At 41.2% G+C, this 27,630-nt stretch overlaps 1 protein-coding gene across 1 annotated transcript in view; it reads left to right on the top strand.

Annotated features, from left to right (window-relative positions):
* LOC143997004 (beta-Ala-His dipeptidase-like) overlaps positions 1 to 26,813 on the top strand; it is a 34,914-nt gene extending 8,101 nt beyond the window's left edge. The window contains exons 2-12 of the mRNA XM_077492359.1: positions 515 to 625; positions 721 to 864; positions 1,119 to 1,281; positions 1,583 to 1,665; positions 2,001 to 2,198; positions 3,029 to 3,113; positions 5,658 to 5,818; positions 8,847 to 9,011; positions 17,765 to 17,906; positions 23,876 to 24,023; positions 26,248 to 26,813. Coding sequence (XP_077348485.1) covers positions 515 to 625; positions 721 to 864; positions 1,119 to 1,281; positions 1,583 to 1,665; positions 2,001 to 2,198; positions 3,029 to 3,113; positions 5,658 to 5,818; positions 8,847 to 9,011; positions 17,765 to 17,906; positions 23,876 to 24,023; positions 26,248 to 26,311 — 1,464 coding nt within the window. The 3' untranslated portion in view covers positions 26,312 to 26,813. The remainder of the gene's footprint in view (positions 1 to 514; positions 626 to 720; positions 865 to 1,118; positions 1,282 to 1,582; positions 1,666 to 2,000; positions 2,199 to 3,028; positions 3,114 to 5,657; positions 5,819 to 8,846; positions 9,012 to 17,764; positions 17,907 to 23,875; positions 24,024 to 26,247) is intronic.
* The last annotated feature ends 817 nt before the right edge of the window (positions 26,814 to 27,630 follow it).

Genomic DNA, 27,630 nt, shown 5'->3' with positions numbered 1-27,630 from the left:
AAAGCACAAAACAGTAGTAGTGCAGTATATTAAACAATTCTTTCTTTTGCAATAATGTCAGAGCATCGACATCTGTTTCTCACTAAATTCCCATTACATTCACAAAGAGCTACTGGGAAAGCAGCCTTTTATAGTATGTGGGCTACAACACGATCATTGCAAGACGTTGGCCAATAGTGGCTTTGGCAATGCATTATAGGACATTTGGTGGATCAATTCCCATCAAACATCCCAAAAGTTTGGTATTTGGCCCAAGCGCTCAGTTCATCCCAACTGGTGATGAAGGGATTTTGACAGTCTGGTAAAGGGGGTATGGGGTCATACTGGGCAAACAATAGTAATTTTAAAAAAGGTTAAAAAGTCTGCTCTAGATTACCATAGATGCTTTTTTTACATATATTTTCTTAATTCCTCTAGGAACAGTTGTACTTAAATTGTCGGAATTTTCTATACAAAAACGATCATATGTGCTGCCTGGAACCTTCTCATTTGACCTTCCTTTTTTGTCTTGCAGCTTTTTATGCTAGCTATCATATCCTTGCTAAGTGATCAAGTTTTCTTAACCCCTGTGCAAAACAATGCCTTGTTTCAGTACATTAATGATCACCAGAGTGAATATATTCAGGTAAGCTCTGCAGTTTCACACATACATTTTGGATAGCTACACACATTTAACAGTGTACAGTGACATTGAATACATTTAATTTTTTTGAATTTTAGAGACTGAAGAACTGGGTGGCAATAGAAAGTGACTCCAGTGATCCTTCAAAGAGAGACCAAGTTCAACTCATGATGGAAGTGACAAAGGACTACATTTTGAAGATGGGTGGACACGTTGAGATGGCAGAAATTGGTGAACAAGAGGTAGCATATATCACCCAACATATTCCTTTAAAATATCTTCGACATATTCAGAAAAAAAAACTGTATATGAATAATTCACAGATTAAAGCTTAAATAGCTTAATATAGCAGGCTAAAACTGTGTTTGATAAAACAATTGCAACATATGCTAAAGTCTCGGGGTGTTGCTTTTTGAACAATTTGTTTGTGCAATTTACAAAATAATCTTTCATCCAATTTCTGGTTATAGTTAATTTTCCAAAATATTTCTTGTAGTATTCCCCAGGTATAAAACTCCCATTGCCACCAGTTATTCTTGCACAAATTGGAAATGATACAAACAAGCCTACTGTGTGTTTCTATGGACATATGGATGTACAACCTGCAAAGAAAGAGGATGGCTGGAAAACAGAACCATATACACTTGTCGAGGAGAATGGTATGTCTTACCATGCCTGTTGTCTGACTACTAGGAATAACTAAATGTACAATTGGTTGTAAAAATGTCTTAATGGAAACTATGTATATAAAGATTTAACATAATATGAGAATTACGTTTTCTATTTAGAACAATCTGAAATACAACATATTATGTTGACTTTCTGACTTCAGTAAGAAGAATACAGCTCAGGAGCTCTGACTTTACTGGCTGCATACCAGTTTCAAGACATTTTACATACCTATTTAATAATTTATTTATACTTGCATTTATAGTATATGTGTATGTTATATTTTTCAAGGAAACCTGTTTGGCAGAGGCACTTCTGATGACAAAGGACAAATTCTTGCTTTGCTGCATGGAGTGGAATCCGTTAAGAAAATTGTATGTAAATCTATTATACATGCTACAAATAGCTAGGCATTACTCCTACAGCCTTTCTGTGATTTACCACTGTAAACCTAGACTTGATAACAATTAGTCATTTGTAAAATAGAAATGATTTTACATAAATAACAAAACTATATGGAGGTGCTAGCAGTGATCATTTTACAACTTGTTGTAAAGCTGTTCCAAAACCTTTCAGCCATGCTGAGTTGGTTAAACAGGTTCTGGGCTCCCCAAAATTTAACACACAAGCAGATATTGCTGAGATAAATGGATTTATTCTTTAAATAATGTGCTTGAACATCTATTTGAGGACTGCAATGTTGTTTCAGGGTCTACCAGTAAATGTGAAGCTCGTGATTGAGGGAATGGAGGAAGTAGGGTCACAAGGTCTTGAAAAACTTGTTGAGGACAAAAAGGACACCTTTTTCTCTGATGTTGACTACATTGTAGTGACAGATACTCCCTGGCTAAGTAAAAAACCAGGTATCACTTACGGCGCAAGAGGAAACTGCTACTTTTCTCTAGAGGTATGGTATTTCAGATTTACACTTGAGCCATAAAAGCTGTAATGTTGGTCAGAGATATTGTATATGAAGTAAGATGTATAGGCTGTCACATAATCATGTATTTAGAGCTCATCCAATCGTATTGGGTGGGACAGAGGGGAGAAGAGTGTTTGTACAAGGTTTTTGGTAACTGTATGGTAAAGCATTTTTCTCAAAGCAGTAACTTAACAGGCCACACACATAGGACAGTTTTCTGATCTGACTAAAACATGTTGGTCCAAGCAGTGATCATCCTTTGACCAGCGTTCCCTCTGCATTCTCTTTCTCTCCCTCTGCACAACCCTCTGGATCTGTCTGACTTCAATAAATTGACCATATATATTTAATTAGGCTAGGCCACAATTAGGCCTGCATAGGTCAAGCTCTCCATTATATCGAATTTATTGATACAGTTGGGATGATTTACTAAAAGAGTAGAGCATGTTCACAATGCAAAGTGAATTTTCACTTTGTATGGGAATTTTCTGTTAGCTTAGTGAATACGGTGAAACTTCACTTTGCACAAAATACCCAGTCACAAGCAAAGAAAATGAAAACAGTATGAAAACAGTATTTTTGTTTGCACATGATTGGGTGATGGAAGTCAATGGAGATGAGGAGTTTACTTAATTGTTCTCTGGGTCCCCATAAAAGAGTTTCCCTAACTACCCTTGCAAGTGACCACATAAGAAGTTAGGATACATTTTACCATAAGATACAGAGACAGCAATCCAAATGGGACAGACATTATGGCTTCAGTTCAATGCTAAGTTTATTGCTTGAATATAACCTCTATTGTTTTTTTTGTACAGGTTGAGGGTGCAAGGCGTGACCTACACTCTGGAAGCTTTGGAGGAACAGTTTATGAGGCCATGAGTGACTTAATTTTTCTATTAGGTAACATTTAAATATGACCATTGTGTTTATATGATCATTAAACCCTTAAGACCAATTTAGTGATTTGAGCGCCTTAATGCATGTTATCATTTTTCTGTCTCAGACACTTAAATGAGGCTTTAGAGCCATGGAAATGGTTGACACGGAAGAGGCATTATTCCATATATGTGTGTGTTAAAGAACTTTGATGTTGGTTCTCTCAAACGGAACACTGTGTCAGAACTTCACTACCAAAAAGAAAAATATTGCTGCGCTGTTGAGAGAACAAACGAATTGCTACAAAGGCTTAGCAGAGTGACAGATGTGTCTCCTTTTTCATGTTCAACTTTTAGTGAAACTTCAGGAAATACAACTTTCCTGTTTTGTACATAACAGGGGAGGTCTGAAAACCTCTGTTGTTATTACTGTCTATGTCTCCTGATGATTTCCCCCCCTTCCTATCTTTCACCAGGACAGAAAGTAAGGGAAATCTATCAGTGAGAGACATGGGCAACAATAAAAACATCACATTTTTACTGAAATGTAGAAAATTTTGAATCTCCTTTTAGATGGTATAGTTAAGAGAGGTTCTAACACTTCCTTGTTTTAAGTCCCTTGGCACGCTGGCTACCAGTTGAATTTTTGAGCACCTTTCTGCTGGTATGCAGTGGTGGAGGATTATTGTGAGATACACATTTCTGTGTCTGCAGCCTCCATTTTGTAGCATGGTAAACACAGGCTATTACACATATAGAGTGATATAAGAATGAAGGTCCTTGCATACATCTGCATCTGTGCTGCATATTTGCTTATAGCTGAATTTAAGGCAAATAGCTAAGTATACAAATGAGTTACATATACTGTAAGAGTGCCAATTTACCTGCTAAGGGATTTATATTTTTGTCTTTGCGGTCCTACGATTTACATGACTCTGCTACACAGCACAGCTCTGTCTGGCAGGCAGGAGACCTGCCTCTCTACTGCAGTTAAAGTGTTGCTAAACCCACAACAGTAAAATCAATCTGTATATGCAGCAAAGCATGCTTGTTATACTCACAGTTGAACCTAAGGGGTTAATCCTCTGCATTGTGTAAAAAGGCTGTTTGATCCTGTCTCCTCTGATCATCTCCCCCTTCCACTGTCCCCAATATATTTGCTGATAATACAGAGCCGGGGGACAGACTGCACATACTCCATTTGGTGTGTATTGCTAGAGAGTTTTTTTTTCTTGGGAGGGTGCATGTGATCAGCACAGGCCAATCAGCACCGTCCAGATAAAGGGTCAGGGTTCCTGCATCCTGATAGGACAGTCAGTACAGAATTAAAACTCCTCTTACAAGCTTTAATCAGATACTCATAGAATTCACAAGACTGCTATATGCTGCTGAAGAGAAAAAGTATTTAGCAGTTTACATTTAATAAAATAATTGCATTTCCATGTTCTGCATACTGTGGTAGGCCCTCACAAAGTCCCAAAGCTTGCAGAAAATACCAGTCCATCTGGCTGCCTTGAAAAGTGTCCCAGAGCAAGGGATTTAGGTTAGCTGTGACACGTTCCCTGTAAAAACATGCTGGATATTGTATCATTCTCCCTTTTAAGCCCTGGGGGTGTAGAGATACTTACACTGTCCCTTGAATCCTGCTGTCTTGGATAAGACTACTGTTGAGGCCTCCTGCTGTCCAGGTCTTCCCATGCTAGCCAGTGTGTCTCCTGGATGAGACTGAAGGGTAGCGGAGATCCCTCTCCTCAGCTTCCTCTCCTTCCTTCCTCAGCTCCAGCTTGGAGGCAGAGCCCCCCAGCCCCTGGGGCCCTTCCCATGCCTCACAACATCAACCTCAGCACTCCATCTTCCACCCGACAACAACAACTGGCAAGACTCTTCAATATTTATGGGCCTGTCTGACCACCCTGTCAGGCCTTCTGCCTGGGGACTGGTCAAAACTCCCATCAATATTCAGACCCTGCCTCTTTACCTCCACCCACTAGTTTATGTTGGTTTCTAGAAGTTTCAATGAACCAGGGGGAGGCAATAGAGGCCTAGTCTGTAGAACCTTCCAGCCTAGCCTTAGGCTGGACTCACACTGGTGCGGTGCAAATTGCAGCTCTGTTTTCTGTGCAAAGATAAAAATTATTCATTCAGCGGTTCCATTCTGTTGCAGCTGCGGATCAGCTTACCTGGGGGGGGGGGTGTAAAAGGAGGGGGAGAGCATTCCTGTTCAGAACGGAACACATCTGGGAATCAGATGCATCCCATTGAATGATTATGTGCCTGCAATTCACACCACACTGCCTAGAAAATGCACACAATCTTTGTGCAATGCAGAGTGTGGATGCAACGCACATATGTGAACCATACCCATTGAAAATAACATGTTTTCAAATGTTCTGTGACTTGGCAATAGTGTGAACCCAGGCTCAAGCTGAACCCAACAACAATTACCCAGACACGCTTAACTACTGTGAGTCGGCATAAATGCATCTAACCTAACTTTACACTAGAGGGTGCTACACAGATTACTGGTCAGGCTTACTCTGCATTCTAAACGTATTCATACATTTTGTAGGTCAACTTACGGATGCCAAAGGTAAAATTCTGATTCCGGGTATTTATGATGACGTGTTACCTCTCACGGAACAAGAAAAAGAATTATACAAAAATCTTGAATTCAATCTTGATGATCTGCAAGCTGATACAGGAGCGAAAAAATTTCTTCATGACACAAAGGCAAGTGCAATTCTCACATTCAAACTTCAAAGTTGTTTTTAAAGAATTTTAGCAGCTTAAATAAAATTAAGCTGATAAATATCAGACTTACTGATGCCTGGTGCCTACTTAAAATGGTAGTAGCAAAACAAAAAAAAATAAAAAATTGGGCCCCATGTGCTCGTATGCATCGGAAACTAGCACATTATGACAGCCTTCCCTGAAAATGGAGCTCTCCAGCTGTTGCGCTATCAACCCTGTAGGCACTTTCATCTTCACCTGGTCTTCCTTCCGGGTTTGCGGGCTTCGGTCGTATAAATGGCCGAGTCGCAATGATGTTACTCCCATGCGTGCATGTAGGAGTCAAGGGCATGCTGTTACTTCAGAGCGCATGTGCTGGAAAAGTCACCAGCTGTTTCTAAAGTAAATATCTCCTAAACAGTGCACGCTTAGAAGATATTTACTGTACCTATAGGTAAGCCCTATTAGAGGCTTACCAGTAGGTAAAATCAACAAAGGTAGTGTACTCTCACTTTAATGCTTTTTCAAACAGTTATGTGTAATGGGGTGTATCCCATTACCTACAAGTGTCTGCTTCTGCTACAAATCTTTTACCCTGTGCCTCCTCACAGCTGCTAAACACTGTCTTCAGCGGCTGTAAAATTTAGCTACAGTCTTCTCGATTCATAGAACTCATTTTACTACAATGCACCACATTCTGTGAATGGGCTGGAAAGACCTGTTAAAGAGTTGTCACCATAACGAGAATAGAGTGAACATTTTTCAATGGGGAAGTGAGAGGGGATTTATCTCACTTTGGAGAGATTTCCTCAAACATTTTATTATGTTTGTGTTCTGTTAAATTTCACTTGAGACACTGCTGTTATAAGTATGTCACTGATCTGTTTAGGTAAAGAGTAAGGATGAGCCGAACACCCCCCGGTTCGGTTCGCACCAGAACCTGCCAACAGACCTAAACTTTGTGTGAACTTTAGAACCCTATTAAAGTCTATGGGACTCGAACGTTCAAAATCTAAAGTGCTAATTTTAAAGGCTAATATGCAAGTTATTGTCCTAAAAAGTGTTTGGGGACATGGGTCCTGCCACAGGGGACATGTATCAATGCAAAAAAAAGTTTTAAAAACAGCTGTTTTTTTTTTCGGGAGCACTGATTTTAATAATGCTTAAAGTGAAACAATAAAAGTGTAATATTCCTTTAAATTTCGTACCTGGGGGGTGTCTATAGTATGCCTGTAAAGGGGCGCATGTTTCCTGTGCTTAGAACTGTCCCTGCACAAAGTGTCATTTCTGCAGGAAAAAAAGTCATTTAAAAACACTCGTGGCTATAATGAATCAGTGCTCCCCTTGATTCCCAGGAAGAGGTCCCTCAAGGCCCTTTTAAACTGACTGACAGCATATGCATGGTTTTCTTTAACAGGAGCCACAACAAAATTATACAGAATATATAATATACAGAAAATGTCTTTGCCTGCACCCCTTACTGGTGAACACACAATAGTAAAACACAGGTCTGGTTGACTATATACATGACAATTGGATTAAGTCATCAATTCCATTTTTATCAAAAATGCAAAGCAGTCAAAGACATTCTGACCTTCTGTGGTTTCTATCAACCACAGAAATGTGGAATCAAAATTGTTCTGATAAAACATGACAGAAAAAGCTTATCTGAAATTGCTATAGTCCTTTTCAGTTTCCAATGTTATTTTGCTCTTGCAATAAACTGTATTGTAGCTGTCAATATACTGACCAGTTTTGACTTAATAAGTGGCATTTTATGAGTCAGTTGAATGTATAGGTTACAAACTTGTAAAACTGCTGATCAAACTAATCTCGGTTTGATCAGCTGCCTTGAAGAGCAGAGGAGAGATCTGCGGTCAAATAGGTGCAAATTTTCACCTCCTGTGTAACTCTAAACTGGTAGCCTATAAATGTCTTTAGGTTCAGATACTCCCTGACAACTAAATACGCTCCACTAACATGGATAAGACACAACACCGACTTTCTACCCGGAAATACACCTAATTTTCTCTGAATGTGGTGAGGACCACCCTTATTGCAAGCAAATTCATTCTTTGACCGCCACATATTGTTTTCCCTCACAGACCTCGTAGAGGTAGATAGACTGGAACCTCTCCCCAGATGGACCTATTTTCAGATCTGACACCTTTTAAACGATGTACATAGGCGTGAGCATCATACTAGGACCTTAGCGGAATTTGAGTGCCCCTGCTACCCTGCCTTTCCTCAGACTCCCCTCAGCTCCAGGATTTATTCTGTCCTGTTTTATGATAGTCCCTCTGGTGGTGATATCACTAAGAAGGCCTGGAACAGTAACTTGGAGGCTGATCTTACTGATCCCGTATAAACACCAATCTCCTTAAAGGATCCATTATTGTCAATATCCAAGAAACAAATTACAAACTGAGTAGCCGATGGTACCTTACCCTGGCGCGCCACTACGCCATTTTTCCTGACATGCTGGATGTCTGTTGGAGATGCCAATCTGACAACGGGACCCTTTTACACATCTGGTGGTCCTGTCCTCAAACAGTGCTCAAATCCCCTTGAAGCAGGTTAAAAAAAAAGGTCAACTGCAAATCAAATGCACCTCACAATAATTTTGATGGACCCGAGAAGGACCTCGAGCTGCTATCATTGAAATAAGCTTGTCCACACAAACCCTAAGGAAGCACACCTCAACACAAAGTATGTAGGTAAAGTATGACCCCAGTTTTGCAGATTGGTAGAAATTATTATGGAGAAAATATTAGTGCTTTTTTTCAGCACAACTTTTTATTATTCTGGATTATAAATAACAAATTCACTAATTTAGAGGGCAAAATGATGCACAGTCCTTTCAAATGAAGGACAGTTTAGAACTATGTATAGTGTATCTATAACAGATATACCTGTATGCTTTGAAATTCACTCTGTCCATATTGCACAGCTACTGTATATGCAATAAATTTAAAGTTAATACTGTTCAGTTCTGCTATTTATTTGTTTGTTTATGTTGCATTTCCAGGAGGAAATACTCATGTACAGATGGCGATATCCTTCTTTATCAATCCATGGCATTGAAGGAGCTTTCTCTGGATCAGGAACAAAAACTGTAATTCCTGCAAAAGTTATAGCCAAATTGTCAATTCGTCAAGTTCCCAATATGAATCCATCTGTTGTAGAAAAACAGGTACGCCAGCAATAATGTTAGAAGACATAACATCTATAAAGTAAACCATTGCATATTATCTGTGTTAATTAGACGTAGTATTTATTTTCCTGCAATGCAAAAACCATTGGGCTCTATCAGATCTCAAACATAAGATATTAGTTTTAGATTAAATTAGTAGTTAACTAAGTAGTTACTCTAAAAAGAGTTGATTTCTGAAAGCTGCTAGCTGAATGTGATATTAAATGCAGCTCCACAAAAGATGATAGCGCCATATTAATCATAAAAATATACATGCATTAGGCTCTGTAAAAAATACACATTTGTTAAAATCTTTATTTGTGCTGACTGGTACCTACTGTAAATATATGAAAAATAAGGTCCACTAAGAAGGAGTTTTTAGTTGAAATGATTTGATATTTGATCTAAAAAAAGAAGGTTTAATAAGCATATATGTTAGCTAAATAAATATTCCAATTAGAGCAGCAAAACTAGGGCATGCTCAAACATGCTCCCCCCATTTTTTCCTTTTTTTTTAGGGAAACTATAGTAGTTTCTGGTGACCTTTTCAGACTGATTTTATATGTCATGTTTCTTTGATACTGTGACCATGTCACAGTACAGTACAACTTTGTAGTGGGGATCCGTAGCAGAAAACAATTTCTCTTCCTATTTTCTCTGGCATTTTGTAGCTAACTACAAGGTTGATGTTGTTGCAGTTGGCAGCATTTATCAAGACAGAAAAAAATTGCTGGCATGAGATCACCAGCTGATGCATTAAAGCCTTTCTCCAAAGCTCTGATTGTCATTTCGCTTGGTTGTCTGTTATCAGCATGACTCAGTTCTGACAGCTTTTCCAGCTGTGCTTGTTCTCTGTACAGTGTAAAAAAGGGGTGGGGGAGTCTCTTCTATCCAATCAGGGCTCAGAACTGTTGGCTGAGGACTTCAGATCCCCGATTCCTGTTCTTAGAGCTAAAGATAAATCCTCTCTATGGTGTGTTCTCAGAAGGATTTACAGAAGAAATGTCTGCAGCTACACAGATACAACTTATGTAGGATTATTATACAGGATTTATATAGCACCAACAATTTACACATCGCTTAACAAAATTAAGGCAGACATTACAGTTACATTACAATTAGGTACAAGAGGAATCAGAGGGCCCTTCTCATTAGAGCTTACAATCTAAAAAGGGAGGGTCAATTGATACAAAAAGTAATAGCTGTGGGGGAATGAGCTGATGGAGGAAGTAAAGCAGTTTATTAGTTAGAAGCAGGATAGGCTTCTTTAAAGAGAAGGGTTTTCAGGGATCGTCTAAAGATGTATATATTGACCTCCCTCCCTACTTTGGGGAAACTTAGAGATAAGTGGGTGCAAGACATTCCCACCTTTGATAACGATGATTGGGATGACATGTGGGACTTCCCCTTCAGATCCCTGGTCTCCCTGAGAGATCGGCTGATACAGTTTAAGATGGCCCACCGAGCATATTTCACCCCATACAGACTGCACAAAATGAACCCCGCCTCCCCCCCGGGATGTTGGCGTTGTGGGACAATACCGGGGGACTTCATTCATATTTTTTGGACCTGCCCAGCCATTGTTGACTATTGGAAGGAGATACTAGGGGTCATTACACAGGTCACCTCCATATCGCTCCCACTCTCTATAGAAACTTGCATACTGGGCCTGCTAGATCATCTAATTCCCACTGTGGCGCGGCGCACCCTAGCTGGGCTACTTCTCTTCTATGCCCGCAAGGCCATTGCACTCAGCTGGCGTAAGCCCACTCCTCCCCCTCTCTCCCTGTGGAAAAAATTGGTGAACGAAAGCCTGCCTCTCTACAAGGACTGCTATGTTAATAGAGGTTGCCCGCAAAAATATAACAAGGTCTGGTCCAGCTGGCTGGCGGATGCCTCCACGGCCTCAGACCCACAGCCTACTTAACGCATTTTCGTTTGTTAATAAATAGGAATATGCACCAGTGGAAATGTTATATATCTGAGTAGCGTGGTTTAGTCCCGAGTTGTCCTACTGCACATGGAGACGGCTCTCTGTGGCCGGTGAGATGCCTTGAATTCTCCGACATGTTTTGTATGTAACGCACTTATATTGCAACTCTTTACACGTCACGCCTGTAACACTAATCGTGACCAATGTATGTGTTTTTGTTTTTGTTTTTGTCTGTTTTGTTTTGCTTTTGGTTGCTTGTTCACTGTCTAAATTCCAATAAACAGATTTGCAAAAAAAAAAAAAAAAAAAAGATGGATATATTAGGGCACAGTCGGACAGGTTGGGATAGGGAGTTCCAAAGGATGGGAGAAGCTTTGGAGAAATCCTGGAGGTGAGCATGGGAGGAGGTGACAAGAGAGCTAGAGAGCAGGAGGTCTTGGGAGGACCGAAGAGATCCGCTTGGTTGGTATTTTTGGACTAGGTTAGTGATGTAGCTGGGGGGAGTTATCAATGGCTTTGTAAATTATTGTTAGTACTTCGATTTTTTTTAGTTGGGTGAGTGAAAGCCAGTGGAGGGATTGGCAGAGAGGGGTGGAGGACACTGAATGGTTGTTAAGGTGGATGAGTTTTGCAGTGGCATTCATTATGGACTGAAGGAGGGATAGTCTATGTAAAGGTAATCCAATGAGGAGGGAGTTGCAGTAGTCGAGGTGAGAGATAACCAGGGAGTGAATTAGGAGCTTGGTGGTTTCGTTCGTTAAAAAGGGGCGTATTCTGGAAATGTTGCAAAGGCTAAGGCGGCATGATTTGCACAGGGATTGGATGTGGGCTTGAAAGGACAGCTAAGAGTCTAAGGTTACCTCTAGCACCCTAGCATGTGGGGATGGACTGATAGATATGCCATTGATCTTGACAGAGGAGTCAGGGGAAGGGACACGTGGGGGAGGAAATATTAAGGGCTGATTTAGATAGATTCAGTTTGAGGAAGTGGTGTGACATCCAAGCTAATATGTCTGTTAGTAAATCAGTGATGCGTGAGGAGACTGATGAGGCGAGCTGGGGGGCAGAGAGATAGATTTGGGTGTCATCAGCATATAAATGGTAGTAAATCTAAATGGTAGTAGCTCACAGTAGCTCATCAGCTGACCCAGGGAGGACACGTAGATCGAGACTATTAGAGATCCAAGGACAGAGCCTTGGGGGACCCCAACGGTAAGAGGAGTTAGAGAGGAGGAAGTGGAGTTGTAAGTGACACTGAAGGTGCAATTAGATAGGTAAGATTTGAACCAACACAGAGCGCAGCCATGGAGAACAATCAAATTTAGTTTCTTGAGGTGGAGGGGGTGGTCAACTGTATCAAAGGCAGCGGAAAGGTCCAAGAGTAAGAATAGGGAATAATGACCGTTGGTTTTGGCTGTTAGTAAGTAATTTGTGAGTTTTAGGAGGGCAGTTTCTGTGGATGTCTGTGGGCAAAATCCAGACTGAAGGGGATCAAGAAGGTTCTTCTCAATGAGGTGTTCACTCAGTCGGCTGTAGACTTAACATTCAAGGAGTTTGGGTGCAAAAGGGAGTAGAGAGATGGTTCTTAGGTAGTTAAGATTGGTGTTTTTTTTTGGTATGGGAGTGACTAGCGCATGTTTTAGAATGTTGGATAAGATGCCAGTAGAGAGTGAGAGGTTGAAGATATGAGTTGAAGAGTTTAGGATAGAGCCAGATGGTGACTGTAGTATTTGAGAATGAACAGGGTCCAGGGGGCAGGAGGTTAGGTGGGCATTAGAAAAAGGTGACTTCATATATAGTAGCTGGGTTAAAAGAGGGAAGTATTGATTGTGCAGGAGAACAAGGAGTGTAAAGTGAGGGAGATATCTGTAGAGTGGAGATCTTGAGACGAATTGTCTCAATCTTATTTTTGAAGTGATTAGCAATCTAATGGGCAGTCAGTTAGTGGGTGGAGGTAGTGGAGTACAAAGTAGATTGGTAAAGGTAGAAAAGAGTTGACGGGGAATGCGTGAAAGGGCGTTAATGAGAGTGATAAAGTAGGTCTGTTTGGCTGTGTAGAGGCAGGAATGGTATTTTTGCGGGGCAGATTTATATTGGCTGTGAGTTAGTCTTACGCCACAGACACTTAAGAGCGCGGCTACGTTTTTTAAGGTTTCTGGTATTGTCTGTCTGCTAGGATTGTAGCGGCCAGTGCCTGATTCCGTGTGTAGTGAGGGGGGCAAAAGTATCCAGGGTGGAAGACAGTGAACTGTTGTAGACAGAAGTGGTCAATTTGGGGCAGGAGAAGGTTGAGATTTTGTTGTAGAGACAATCTGTAGCAGAAAAAAAAGAAGAGAAGGGTTAAGATGGCAAAGGTTTCTACGGGTATGTTCCATCTCTGTGTATCACCTATGCTAGTCACCTCACTGGGTACATGTGAGGGTATACAGTACAAACACTTTAACCTTAAACAATGCAGGACAAGTTTGGCTGGTCATATATCGTTGGAATTTCCTGCTGAACCAGCCGAGATTCGAACCAATAATGGGCAGACTAAATGTAACCAGCCTGCCAGAATTGTATCCAATTATCTCAAGTGGCTGCTATAGCCACTAGCAGTAATCACTAGCTTCCCCCGCCTGCTCCTGCCTCCCCATCAGGAGCAGTCAATTTCTCAGCAGGAGGGATTTGCCCATTAGCGCTGTCTGTGCTGATGGGGGATTAATGCAAATCATGCACCCGTGGCTGCAGGAAAGAAATTTGCACCGTCTATGGCCTGCCTTAGTTGTGAATAGCACAACACATAGGGGTTTATATGTCAAAAATGTCACACAAGACTTCCACAGTGTTCTCCTATTGTTCTAATTTGAAAAAATTTGATACATACACATTATGAGAAAATAGGGCAAATGATCGTTCGATTTTCCTTGTTGTTTCACAGCAAGTCGGAACATATGAAGAAAATAATGTACGAAAATTCTCATTCGACAGAGGCTTTTTTTGTTGTTTATTGTTTCTAATCATGCACAGTCATTCATATCTGAATTTTCTCATACGAATATCGCAAGTAAATGGTACACATTAAACGAAAATCGTTTGTTCTGTTCAGGTACATGAAAACTGTTTTACTCTCTCTTTTTCCACAAGACCTTTGCACATTGTTTCTCTAGAACAGTTACTCCTATTTTACATCCTGCTCTCCCAATAACTTCCCAATGTAATTGAGTAATAAAAGGCAGGATCGGGCTGGGTATGCCTGTGAAACTCCTAATAGTTTACTGTGAGATTAGAACAGCTTAAAGCGGAGGTCCACCCTAAAGTGGACCTTCCGCTCATCGGAACCCTCACCCCCTCCGGTGCCACAATTGGCACCTTTCAGGGGGGAGGGGGGTGCAGATACCTGTACAGGACAGGTATCTGCACCCACTTCCGGGATAGCTCTCTGCGGAAAGGGGCGTAGATTACGCCCCTTTCCGCAAGTGCCCGCCCCTTTCTGCAAGTGCCCCGCTGACTGCTGGGAAACACACAGATCCCAGAGGCAGCGGGGACCGTCGTTATTGCACAGCGCGACTCGCGCATGCGCAGTAGGGAACCGGGAAATGAAGCCGAAAGGCTCCATTTCCTGATTCCCATACCCAAGATGGCGGCGGCAGCACTCGAGAGACGATCTAGAGATCGGCTTCGGGTGCCGACATCGCGGGCGCGCTGGACAGGTAAGTGTCACTATTTTAAAAGTCAGCAGCTGCAGTATTTGTAGCTGCTGGCTTTTAAAAAAAAAAAATGCGGAGTCCCGGTGGACTCCCGCTTTAACGTGCCCAGGCACTGTCACATGTCAGAAAATGCTATGCTTCTAATCAGAATTGTATGAAAAAAAAATTTTTTTACTGATTTGCTTTGTCACTTGAACCTTTGCTAAGTAATACCAATTAAACAGACAAATTTAGGGAAATAGTTTTTCAGTATAGTTCTACTTTAGGCTGGGTTCACACTGCTGCGGGGGGAGATCCGGATGTGATTCGCACCGCAAATCACATCCGATCTCCGTAGCGATGCGAGTACAGCCATACAGATAGTATGGCTGAATTCGCATCGCTCCCGCAGCAAACTCGTACGGGACCCTTTTTTTGGTCCGCAACAGAATCGGATCGCATGGGGGTTCACACCATGCGATCCGATTCCTGTGCGAGTCGGCAGATCGCACTGCGATATGCGGACGGATCTGGGGGTGTCATTAACATATCATTGACACTCCCAGCCATCCGCATAGGGCAGTGTGAACTGCCGGCGGGAGGTGTGCGATGCGGGAAAACGCCGCGGATTCGCGGCGTTCCCGCATCGCAGCGGTGTGAACCCGGCCTTAAAATAACTCCACAAAGCAAAATGCCCCAGCGCACACAATATTAATGGGGAGCCACAGTCTGTATATATATGGCAAGATGCAACAGACTTTATACTCTTGTATTAGTGTCCCAGGTTCATGCTATACTGACAGATGGAATTGTGCCAGCAAGAATAAATCCTAGAGATCAGCTGTAAATTGACAAGGGAGCCCAAAATAGGATGAAACAATCTTCTTCATTAAAAGCGAAAAAATAATTACATTAAAAACGAGCTGCTTGATAGACTGTAAAGCTGTGCCAAATGTAAACTTCCATTCGTAACATGTGTGGCCACCAGGTGGACCAGGCTAAGGGCACGCTGTGTGTGCTATAGAGAGTGATGATGGAATTATGAGCAGAAGCTCCATGGCTGCAAAGTGGCAGAAAGATGCTGGTCTGCTCCACTACCACGGAAGTGACATCACAGGGAGTAAAGAACTGCTGGCAGATTTCACTGTAACAGGATGCTTTCGAGTCTTCTGATGCAATGTTTCGAGACACCTGCCTCATTGTTAAGGCAAGAGACCAAAAATACCAAGTTGGATAAATATAGGTGGAGGGGGTTTGTCAAGGGGTAATTGGTGGTATGGAGAGTTGGTACTACCCCCAAAGATCAATCATAGATACTCTCCCAACACATTATGAAAAATACAAAGAATGATACATGGCACTCGAAGCATAGATTCATACAGGACTCATTGATTTAAAAAAAAAGGAAGAATAAACTTAAGTTAATTTAAATGAATTGAATTAAATTGCATAATTGGATTCAAAAGATAATAAAAATATAAGAACCTAATTCAAAATCAATAGAATGCCATATGCAAAAAGACATATATTAAACTTATTTTACTTATATGTTATTAAAATGCAAGTAAAAAAAGTATGTTTACATCATATATATTATGTATATATTGAAACTATACATACTATACCATGTTGGTATTAAAAAGGACCCTCAACATATAAGCAGATGCCAGTGTCATGCATATATGTGCCCATGGGAAATGTGCACAACCACCCATGCACATACATAGACATACCCTTACAGATATATTCATCCGACCACACAGAACCATATGCACACTCATCCTCACAAGATTAATAATTAATCGATTGATGGACAGTTGGATCATTTATGGGTGGGGGGGCATAATTAAGAAACCTATGTAAGCGGAGATGAAAAATAATGCTAAAAGGAACAAGGATATGGGGACATTGTTATGTGGACTTATTTTATAATACCTTTTTTTTAAATAATGCCACAGTTTTCAAGTACTACATTGGCTCCTGAATCTGACACACTTTGGGTGTGTTTGATTTCTGATCCCTCATTGTGATCTGTGGTTCCTCCAATGGGCCCCATGTCACTTTTGTGTCCTGCAATGATGTAGCGGCTATCAAGAGGAACAGCAGCTGCTGGCGGAATTGCGGCCACACTGGGAACTTGATACACGTTCTGTGGGACTGCCAGTGCCTAAGAAGCCTATGGAACAAAACCTTCCAAACAATCTCTGACCTTACGGGTATCCTAACCCCCCCGAACCCTAATTTAGCCATTCTACATATTGGCATTGGCGCCATACCTTTCCACGTGGCGATAGGGCCATGGTAACGCACATTCTCCTGGCAACAGGTAATCTGATTTTTTGTAACTGGAAAAATACGCTAGCCCTTAACTTCTCTGAAGTAATTACCATTGTGAACAGGAACGACTCATTTGAAAGATTGATTGCAATTAACTCTTTTTCATGCAAACAATTTGACAACGATTGGAAATTATGGACCGCTAGGTTCAAACCTTGTTAAAAGGTAATATTCTCTTGTGAATTTTCACTGTCACTAATTGATGTAACAATTTTGCTTTAATGAAGTGCGTATAACGTGTGTACTGCATGATCTTACATTATCCGCTGTCTTGTATACTGTGTCCAGTAACCCAACCCACCTTTCTTTACTTCCTTGTGTTTTGTTTTGTTTATCTATGGCAATTTCAATAAAAATCTATTGAAACAAAAAAAAAAAAGAGGAACAGCAGCTGGACCAATGTAACTATGAAAAAATATCCATGGAATTCTTTTTGAGGCTCACCAGGCAATGTTGGAGGCAGTTTGTCATTAAGTAAAATACCTGTGTAATAAGCTTTACATGGATGTTGCTTATGGTCCAGGGCCTTCTATATGGTCCAAAACTCTGAAAATGGCAGCTTGTGTCTTAAGCCCCATACACACTATCAGTTTTTATGCTGAGTTTTTTCTTCAGATTCACCAAAACCATATAGTATGAGGTCAAGCCTTAGGAGTTTCAATTTGTATGCAATCAGGCAGGCCCTTGCACTACATGGTTTTGGTAAACCTGAAAGAAAAAATCAGCAGAAAATCTGATAGTGTGTATGGGGCATGAGAACTTTCATAAATGATGCAAATAAATAATGAAATATTTTTTCTCTGTTTTTCCATTAGGTAACAGATTACTTTGAAAGTAAATTCTCTGAACGTAAGAGCCCAAATAAAATGAAAGTAACCATGGTTATTGGAGCACAGCCCTGGATAGCCAATATCAATGACCCTCTATATGTGGCTGCCCAGAAAGCAGTCAAAAAAGGTACAAGAGATACAAATGAAAAAGTTTAGCCTGCAAAATATGCATCATAATAAGTAAACATACACTGTGCACACTGGCAAACTGGCATCTAAAATAGATAAAATATACAAAAGAAGAAAAAGACCCACTAGAATCACTATTGAGGTTTACATTTAAAATTTACACAAAGCTACAATAAATACCCAACCCACGTTCTCACAACATAAGCTTGTAAGTGTAGCAATGCACTCATAATTTACTCACAAACCCTCAAATGCCTTTTCAAATAAATGTGCAGTGAAGACTAAACCGAAATTAAAATGTTACCTTTTGTTAAGTCAATAGCTAAGCCCCTATCTCCATTGCTATCTACTCCCCCTTGTCACTGTTAGAAACAAGGACTAGTGGTAGGAGAAAGAAGAGCAAGTGATCCATTAAGTCGGCTCCAGTTTTTTGATATATATAAATTACTGTGCAAAAGTTTTAAGCAGGAGTAAAAGATGCTGTAAATTAGGAATGCTTTCAGAAATAGAAATGTAAATAGTTTTTTTTTCTATCAATGAACTAAATGGAAAGTAAATTAACAGAAGAGAAATCCAAAATTTGTGACCTCCCTTTACCTTCAAAAGAGCATCAATTGTTCGATTCTTCTAGGTACACCTGCACACATTTTTTGAAGGAACTCAACAGGGAGGTTGTTTTAACCACTTAGCAACCGACTCATAGCCGAATGACGGCGACAGGGCGGTTGCTTAACTCTGGGAGAACGTACTATGACGCTGATCGTGGCCGTTTACCACGTGGTCGCTCCGTCAAATGACGGAGTGATCACATGTAAAAAAAAGGCGTGATTTCCGGTTCCTCCCTCCCCTCTCTGTCCAGTGTGAGCGGAGAGTGGATAGATCGGTGGCAGCAGAGCTGTGGGCTGCAGTTTTTTTTTCTATCAATGAACTAAATGGAAAGTAAATTAACAGAAGAGAAATCCAAAATTTGTGACCTCCCTTTACCTTCAAAAGAGCATCAATTGTTCGATTCTTCTAGGTACACCTGCACACATTTTTTGAAGGAACTCAACAGGGAGGTTGTTTTAACCACTTAGCAACCGACTCATAGCCGAATGACGGCGACAGGGCGGTTGCTTAACTCTGGGAGAACGTACTATGACGCTGATCGTGGCCGTTTACCACGTGGTCGCTCCGTCAAATGACGGAGTGATCACATGTAAAAAAAAGGCGTGATTTCCGGTTCCTCCCTCCCCTCTCTGTCCAGTGTGAGCGGAGAGTGGATAGATCGGTGGCAGCAGAGCTGTGGGCTGCAGTTTTTTTTTCTATCAATGAACTAAATGGAAAGTAAATTAACAGAAGAGAAATCCAAAATTTGTGACCTCCCTTTACCTTCAAAAGAGCATCAATTGTTCGATTCTTCTAGGTACACCTGCACACATTTTTTGAAGGAACTCAACAGGGAGGTTGTTTTAACCACTTAGCAACCGACTCATAGCCGAATGACGGCGACAGGGCGGTTGCTTAACTCTGGGAGAACGTACTATGACGCTGATCGTGGCCGTTTACCACGTGGTCGCTCCGTCAAATGACGGAGTGATCACATGTAAAAAAAAGGCGTGATTTCCGGTTCCTCCCTCCCCTCTCTGTCCAGTGTGAGCGGAGAGTGGATAGATCGGTGGCAGCAGAGCTGTGGGCTGCATGTGTAGTGCCCACAGCGCTGCTCAGTGACAGATTCATTGATCCATCCATCCATGCTCACCCATCCATACTCTGCATACTCAGCCATACCCAGCCATACTCTGCATACCCAGCCATACCCTGCACACCCAGCCATACCCAGCCATACCCTGCATACCCATCCATACTCTGCATGCTCTGCATACCCATCCATACTCTGCATACCCAGCCATACCCTGCACACCCAGGCATACCCAGCCATACCCTGCATACCCATCCATACTCTGCATACTCAGCCATACTCTGCATACCCATCCATACTCTGCATACCCAGCCATACTCTGCCTACCCAGCCATACTCTGCATACCCAGCCATACTCTGCATGCACTGCATACCCATCCTTACTCTGCATACCCATCCATACTCTGCATGCTCTGCATACCCATCCATACTCTGCATGCCCATCCGTACTCTGCATGCTCTGCATACCCATCCATACTCTGCATACCCAGCCATACCCTGCACATCCAGGCATACCCTGGCCATACCCTGCACACCCAGGCATACCCAGCCATACCCTGCATACCCATCCATACTCTGCATACTCAGCCATACCCAGCCATACTCTGCATACCCATCCATACCCATCCATACTCTGCATACTCTGCATGCTCTGCATACCCATCCATACTCTGCATACCCAGCCATACTCTGCATACCCAGCCATACTCTGCATACCCAGCCATACTCTGTATACCCAGCCATACTATGTATGCACTGCATACCCATCCTTACTCTGCATACCCATCCATACTCTACATGCTCTGCATACCCATCCATACTCTGCATACCCATCCGTACTCGGCATGCTCTGCATACCCATCCATACTCTGCATATCCATCCATACGCTGCATACCCATCCATACCCATCCATACTCTGCATACCCATCCATCCATACTCTACATACCCATCGATCCATACGCTGCATACCCATCTATCCATACTCAGCATACTCATCCATCCATCCATGCTCACCCATCCATACTCAACATACTCATCCATCCATCCTCATCCATACTCAGCATACTCATCCATCCATCCATCTTCAGCAATACTAATCCATTCATCCATCCATGCTCAGCCATCCCATCCACCCCCATCCATAATTATCTGTAACCAGCCATACTAAGCCGTAGCCAGGCATACTCAGCCGTAGCCAGCCATTCTCAGACGTACGCAGCCGTACACAGCCATACCGAGCTGGACCCAGCCATACCCAGCCATACTCAATTGTACTTAGTCATACCCAGCCGTACTCAGCCATACTCAGTCGTACTCAGCCATACCCAGCCATACTCAATTGTACTCAGTCATACCCAGCCGTACTCAGCCATACTCAGTCGTACTCAGCCATACCCATCCATACTCAATCGTACCCAGCCGTACTCAGCCATACTCAATCGTACTCAGCCATACTCAATCGTACTCAGTCATACCCAGCCATACTCAGTCATACCCAGCCATACTCAGCCATACCCATCCATCCCATCTATACTCAGCCATACCCAGCCATACTCATTCATGCTCAGCCATCCCCATCCACAGCTCACCCATCCCCATTCATGCTCATCCATGCCACATCCATGCCACTACATTGCCTCATAAAAGTGTAATAGGTAGTCAAATTAGATTTGAAACTTATGTCCCTAGAACACCTGATGGTGCTCCCTGCATGTTGGTCCTCTGTATGTGGCCACGCTGTGGAAAAGTCTCACACATGTGGTATCTCCATACTCAGGAGGAGTAGGAGAATCTATTTTGGGGTGTAATTTTTGTTATGTACATGTTATGTGTTATACATGTTATGTGTGTGAAATATTGTGTAAATGGACAAAGTTGTGTAAAAAAAATGCGTTTTCATTTTCTTTACATATTTTCCAAAAACTTGTAGAAAAAAAATGACATGTTCAAAAGACTCAATATGCCTCATAGATTATACATTGGGTTGTTTTCTTTCCAAAATGGGGTAATTTTTGGGGCGTTTCCATTGTTCTGGTTCTCCAGGGCCTTCAAAAATGTAAGAGGTAGTCAAGAAATGATATGTGTAATTTATTCTCCAAGAACGCCTGATGGCGCTCCCTGCATGTTGGGCCTCTATGTGGCCACGCTATGTAAAAGTCTCACACATGTGGTATCGCCATACTCAGGAGCAGTAGTACAATGTGTTTTGGGGTGTAATTTGTGGTATGCATATGCCGTGTGTGAGAAATAACCTGCTAATATAACAATTTTGTGAAAAAAGAAAAGAAAATCTTGATATTGCAAAGAATTGTGGGAAAAAATGACAACTTAAAAAAACTCACCATACCTTTTACTAAATACCTTTCAATGTCTACTTTCCAAAAAGGGGTCATTTGTGGGATATTTGTACTTTCCTAGCTTGTTAGGGTCTCAAGAAATGAGATAGGCCATCAGTACTTCAGGTGTGATCAATTTTCAGAGATTGGCACCATAGCTTGTGGACTCTATAACTTTCACAAAGACCAAATAATATACACTGATTTGGGTTATTTTTACCAAAGATATGTAGTGGTATAAATTTTGGCCAAAATATATTAAGAAAAATTACTAATTTGCAAAATTTTATAACAGAAACGAAGAAAAATTTATTTTTTACGGAATTTTTAGGTCTTTTTTCTTTTATAGTGCAAAAAATAAAAAACCCAGCGGTGATTAAATACCACCAAAAGAAAGCTCTATTTGTGTGAAAAAATGTCAAATAGGTACAGTGTTGTATGACTGCGTAATTGTCATTCAAAATGTCAGAGCCCCAAAAGCTGAAAATTGGTCTAGTTATTAAGGGGGTTTAAGTGCCCAGTGGTCAAGTGGTTAAACATCTAGGAGAACTAACCGCAGATCTTTTGTGGATGTAGGCTGCCTTAAATCCTTCTGTCTTTTCATATAATCACAGACAGACTCGATGATGTTGAGTTCAAGGGGCCAAACCATCACTTCCAGGACTCCATATTGTTCTTTACCCTGCAGATAGTTCTTAAAGTGGAAGTAAACCTCCCTCTAATGTTTGTATCTATTATTTTACCACTCTCCTGCCCTTCGTGAACAAACTTCCTCCTACAGCAAAATATTAAAAATTTTGACTCATCGTTCTAGAACAGTTATCCCCAAACAACGGCCCTTAAGTTGTTGCGGAACTACACATCCCATGAGGCATTGTAAAACTCTGACATAGGCATGATGGGAATTGTAGTTCCTGAACAACTAGATGGCCATAGTTTGGAGACCCCTGGTCTAGAACACCTGCTGCCATTTTTCTGTACCCCAATTCCTATGCTTTTGTGCATAGTTGAGTCGCTTAGCCTTGTTTCCACTACCTCTTCTATGTCTTAAATTCTTCAACAGAGGAATGGACCTATTATTCCTCGACTCTGTTCCTGTGTATCTGTGACTTTTTAATGGTCTCAACCACCTTAAAATGATACAACACCTAATGATGCATTTCCATAACATAAAATATAAAAAGTAGAAACCTCTCATAATGCACACAGTATGCAGACCCAAGAGCTCAAGTGCAAAGATGATATTAATAAAGATTCTAGAAGTTATAAGACATTTTCAGGTGCTTTAATCCCCAGCATCCACCACAAATATACAATATATAAATATATATATATAAGTTTTAGGAAACTGACCCTTTACATTGGAACTAAAAACTATTAGCAGCAGTTATGCAGAAGACACTTTGTATGTCTTTTTTGCAATACATTGTACATCCAGGCACAATGCACAGCTCAGTGTATAATATCGACATTCCATGGGTGCCAGAACAAAGTAACATGATCTGGCCAACTAAGATGGCTAAATCCACAAGACCTATAACAAGATCAGGAGATGATCTCAGTGGCGGTGACGCGGCATTGAAGGAGAGTGTGGACATCCAATTACTGGAGGGGGGCTTTGGGAGGTAAGTATGCCATAATGTGCGAATATGCTGTGCATAGTTGCAAATTATGACAAAAGCCCTGCTGTAACAACATGCATTCAGTAACACTTTTCGAATGTTAATCATATGTGATAATATTTTTCAGAAGAGCCAGTCCCACAGTTAAATCAGGTACAGCGTTAAACAGCTATTTGAGGCAAAACTTTTTGGGTGGTCTCACTAAATATGTTTGTAGCCATGTAAGCAACATCTAAAAACTAAGGATAGTAGAACTAAATAGAATAATACTGTTTTCTAGAAGCCTGTTCAATACTTGTATTTTTCTATCTGTGCCTGCCCTCTAGTGTTCAACACTGATGCAGACATGATCCGTGCTGGAGGAACAATTCCAATAGCCAAAAGGTTTGAGGAAATTTTAGGAAAAACAGTCATGTTACTTGGAATTGGAGGGTCAGATGATGCTCCCCATGGACAGAACGAGAAGATAAGCAAGTAAGTTGGTACTTCTCTGGCTTGAGCTAAGTTTAAGTCCTATATCCAAAACAGTTTATAAAGAAAATCATAAATGAAAGCTATAAACTGGAGAGGTCCGAATCATCTCAGGGGGTCACCAACTACTAGAAGCCTCATTCCATATAAAATAACAAATCATATTTTGGAAACATGTAAGGAAAGAAAAAAGGGTTAACATGCTCAAAAAGGGGACTTTATTTTCAGTTAGTTGAAATATTTTTACCTTTTTGTTTTTTCACATTTTATTATAAGAATATCTAGAGCTTTCACAGAAATACTAAACACCAAGACCTTGGCACTGCTTGATTTTGTTGAGGGAGTTGCAAACCCTCAGGGAAGAAGGCTTCCAGTACATTGAAGCGGAAGTAAACTCTGTTACACCACTTATACCTACAGGTACACCTATAATAAGGCTTACCTGTAGGTATTGTGAATATCTCCTAAACTTGCACTGTTTAGGAGATATTCGGAGTGCGTGCAGCTGGTGACGTCACCAGCACATGTGCTCTGAAAGTCCGGCTTACAGTGCTGGACCTTCAGAACCCGTCCTCTGAACGATGGCTGTGCCAGAGATGTCACCAACTACATGCTCTCTAAAGGTCCGGCTTACAGTGCCGGACCATCAGAACCTGTCTTGTGAACGGCGGCTCCTACGTTAGTAATGTCATCACGCCCCTAGCCACTCATGTAGCCAGAAGCTACGAACCCTGAATGAAAAACTGGGGGGGGGGGGGGGAGGGGGATGTCAGCCATCTCAGCGGGCTTAGGGCTTCATTCTAAGTTACGTTTTTTATAATGTGCTACTCTGCGATGTAGGTAATCTATGCGTTGGGGCTGCCCTAAGGGGGTCAGTGAAGGTTGGGGTTTGATATGTAAATATTAAAAGCCGGGGAAGGTTAAAGGGGCGTTCTGGCCAATCCTTTTTTTTTAAAGTCAGCAGCTACAAACACTGTAGCTGCTGACTTTTAATAAGGACACTTACCTGTCCAACGATCCCGCCATGTCGGCCCCCCCGAGGCCGATCCTTCCATTGGATCGGCTGCCGTCGCCTCCTTGCTAACAAAGGGAAACAGGCAGTGGAGCCTTGCGGCTTCACTGCCCGTTTCCTACTGCACATGCACGAGTCGTGCTGCGCTTTGTGAGTGGCCTCATTGTTTTCTGGGACACACACATGTCCCAGAAGGCAATGGAGCCGCTCACAGAAGAGGAGGAAGCGTCACAGAATAGGAAGAGGCAGATCAGGAAGACTGCCTAGCAACAGCATTTCAGGTAAGTGAAAACATTTTTTATTTTTTTTTATTTTATTAATGCATTTTTTTTTTTTGGGTGGCCCTCCACTTTAAGTGTTAAAGTGGAAGTTCATACTAAAACTTAAATCCCTGCATCTATAGCCACCAACATTCTAACACTAACCAATCTAGCCCTGTAATGAAAAAAATTAGTATACATACCTTTTCTGCAGGCGATCCGACCCGATCTCCAGCGGCGGAAGCTCTGCTAAGTACACGTCCGTCAATGGCTGTGAAATGAATGGGAAGTGACGTCACCCATAGAGTTACTATGGGGCTTCTGTTGTTGGACGTGTCCTCTGTACCTACCTCCACAGCTCAGCGTGGGATCAGGGCATCCGCCGCTGGAGATTGGGTCAGATCACCTGCAGAAAAGGTATGTATACTGATTTTTTAGATGCAGGGATTTTAGTTTTAGCATGGACTTCCACTTTAAGTACTCACTTTAGAGATTAGCTGTTGCAAAGGGAATACAATATTAAGAGCTCTCTTTAGAGGTAAATTAAGTTTAGCATTAAAGTTGGGTGGGTTATCCCCAAAAAACTTCAAATTTTAATCAACTTAATATATTTCAGGTGCATCCAAGCAAAAAGACATGCGGGGTCTTATATCTTGTTTTCCTTAGAAATGTAGTAGAAACAAAAATGCCCCTCTGCCAGCACACTGTAAAGCAGGACCCTTGTTTTCATTTTGTAAGCAGTGGGTCTCTCTGCAGAGGTCTGACATTTTAGTTTATACACTTTGTTTTCTTTAACATAAACACGATTAACTTTTTCCTGGAAACTATTATTGACACAAAATATAAATTACTAAAATATTATGACAAATTAAAGACAATATAAATTGTCTATATATAATTTAAGTTTTTGAATTTACAAGCAGTGCTATTATATATATATATATTTTTCTTTTAGGTACAACTACATTGAAGGAACAAAATTATATGGATCTCTTCTTCAAGAAATTGCACACCCCTAGCCTTTTCCCAAATGTACTGATATGCTTTTCAAAGTTAAAAATCATCTATACAACATCAGTGTCATTTTAGCTATGATAAAGGCATTTTAATCTAATATTAAATAGGCTTATCTACACATTTCTACTTACCTGTTAATATCGCAAATTATTTAAAGGGATCAAGTGAATATGTAACATAAGATTAAATTTTCATACTCTGCTCCATTTTGCATGATTAGCTTCAGCTTTTGCAAATGTCAGTATTAAGCCATGTACGCATTCAAGGAGACCTTATTAATAACAGTGTACCTGGATGGCTTTATTTCTCATTTCAAAACTTACATCAAGCACTCATGATTGTACTTGTATTGAAAGCATTGGCTTGCAGTTGTTTGCAGTATACATGATGTGTTTTATAGGTTATAAGTATAAACTTATTGTAAATATGGATCTTGCTTTACTAAACAGTTACCTGATATTAGTATGGCACCATGTGTACAAATAAATACATTTTGCAAATAAATTATGACCCGACATATATTTTTTATCTATGTAAGTGCTGTAAATAGTGATATAAGAAATAATTAATAAAACTGTATATAAGTGTAAAAATGCAAATTATAACCACCAAAGAAAGTCATGAACAACCGTGTATGTAGCGATCTTGGCGGAAATGTCACTGGACCCGAAAAAAAACTATTTTGAAAGTGATCTGTCGAAGCACTGGGTGTGACGATATTGAGGTCTGACACGGCTCATTTTATGACACATTAATACAAAGCATGAAAAGTTAGATGCAAAGCAAGATGTCCTAAACCTCTGGAGGTAACACAAGCACTACTTAAATTGTACATGAACCCTTACCTTGTAAAAAAAAACCCATTCAGTTATATGTCTCATTATAAATACCTTTATTTCTTTGTTTTATAAGTGCACATATGACTTCTGTTTTCAACTGCATAGAGGGCTTGGGCAGATGGGGGTGGTGACTGCAGGGGGGGGGGTGTCCTAAGGAGGCAGAGAAATAGCAGTACGCTGATCTTCCCAGAGAAGAGCTGTGCAGGAGGGTATATCAGCACAATCAGGGAATGCCTGTGAGACATTTAGCTCACAGAAATGTGCATCCGCCCAACATTCACAGCAGAATAGTGACCAGACGCATGCATGCGCACAATGTGTGTTGGCGCCAGACAGACTATTTAAGGATGCTCCTGCCCATGCTCAAGTTGACTGGTCTTTCAGTTGTTCCCTGTGTCCTGCTATTGCTCTGCGTATTCCCTTGTTGCTGAGCCGGCTTGCCTCTGATCAAAACTTGGATCCTGCTTTTGCTTTGTCGCCAG

Source organism: Lithobates pipiens, unplaced genomic scaffold (assembly GCF_037356315.1).
Source record: "Lithobates pipiens isolate NorthernLeopardFrog02 unplaced genomic scaffold, aLitPip1_a1.2 Scaffold_19, whole genome shotgun sequence".
Classification (NCBI taxonomy): domain Eukaryota; kingdom Metazoa; phylum Chordata; class Amphibia; order Anura; family Ranidae; genus Lithobates; species Lithobates pipiens.
Note: the sequence above shows the minus strand (reverse complement) of the source record. Positions and strands in the feature narration are given on the sequence as shown.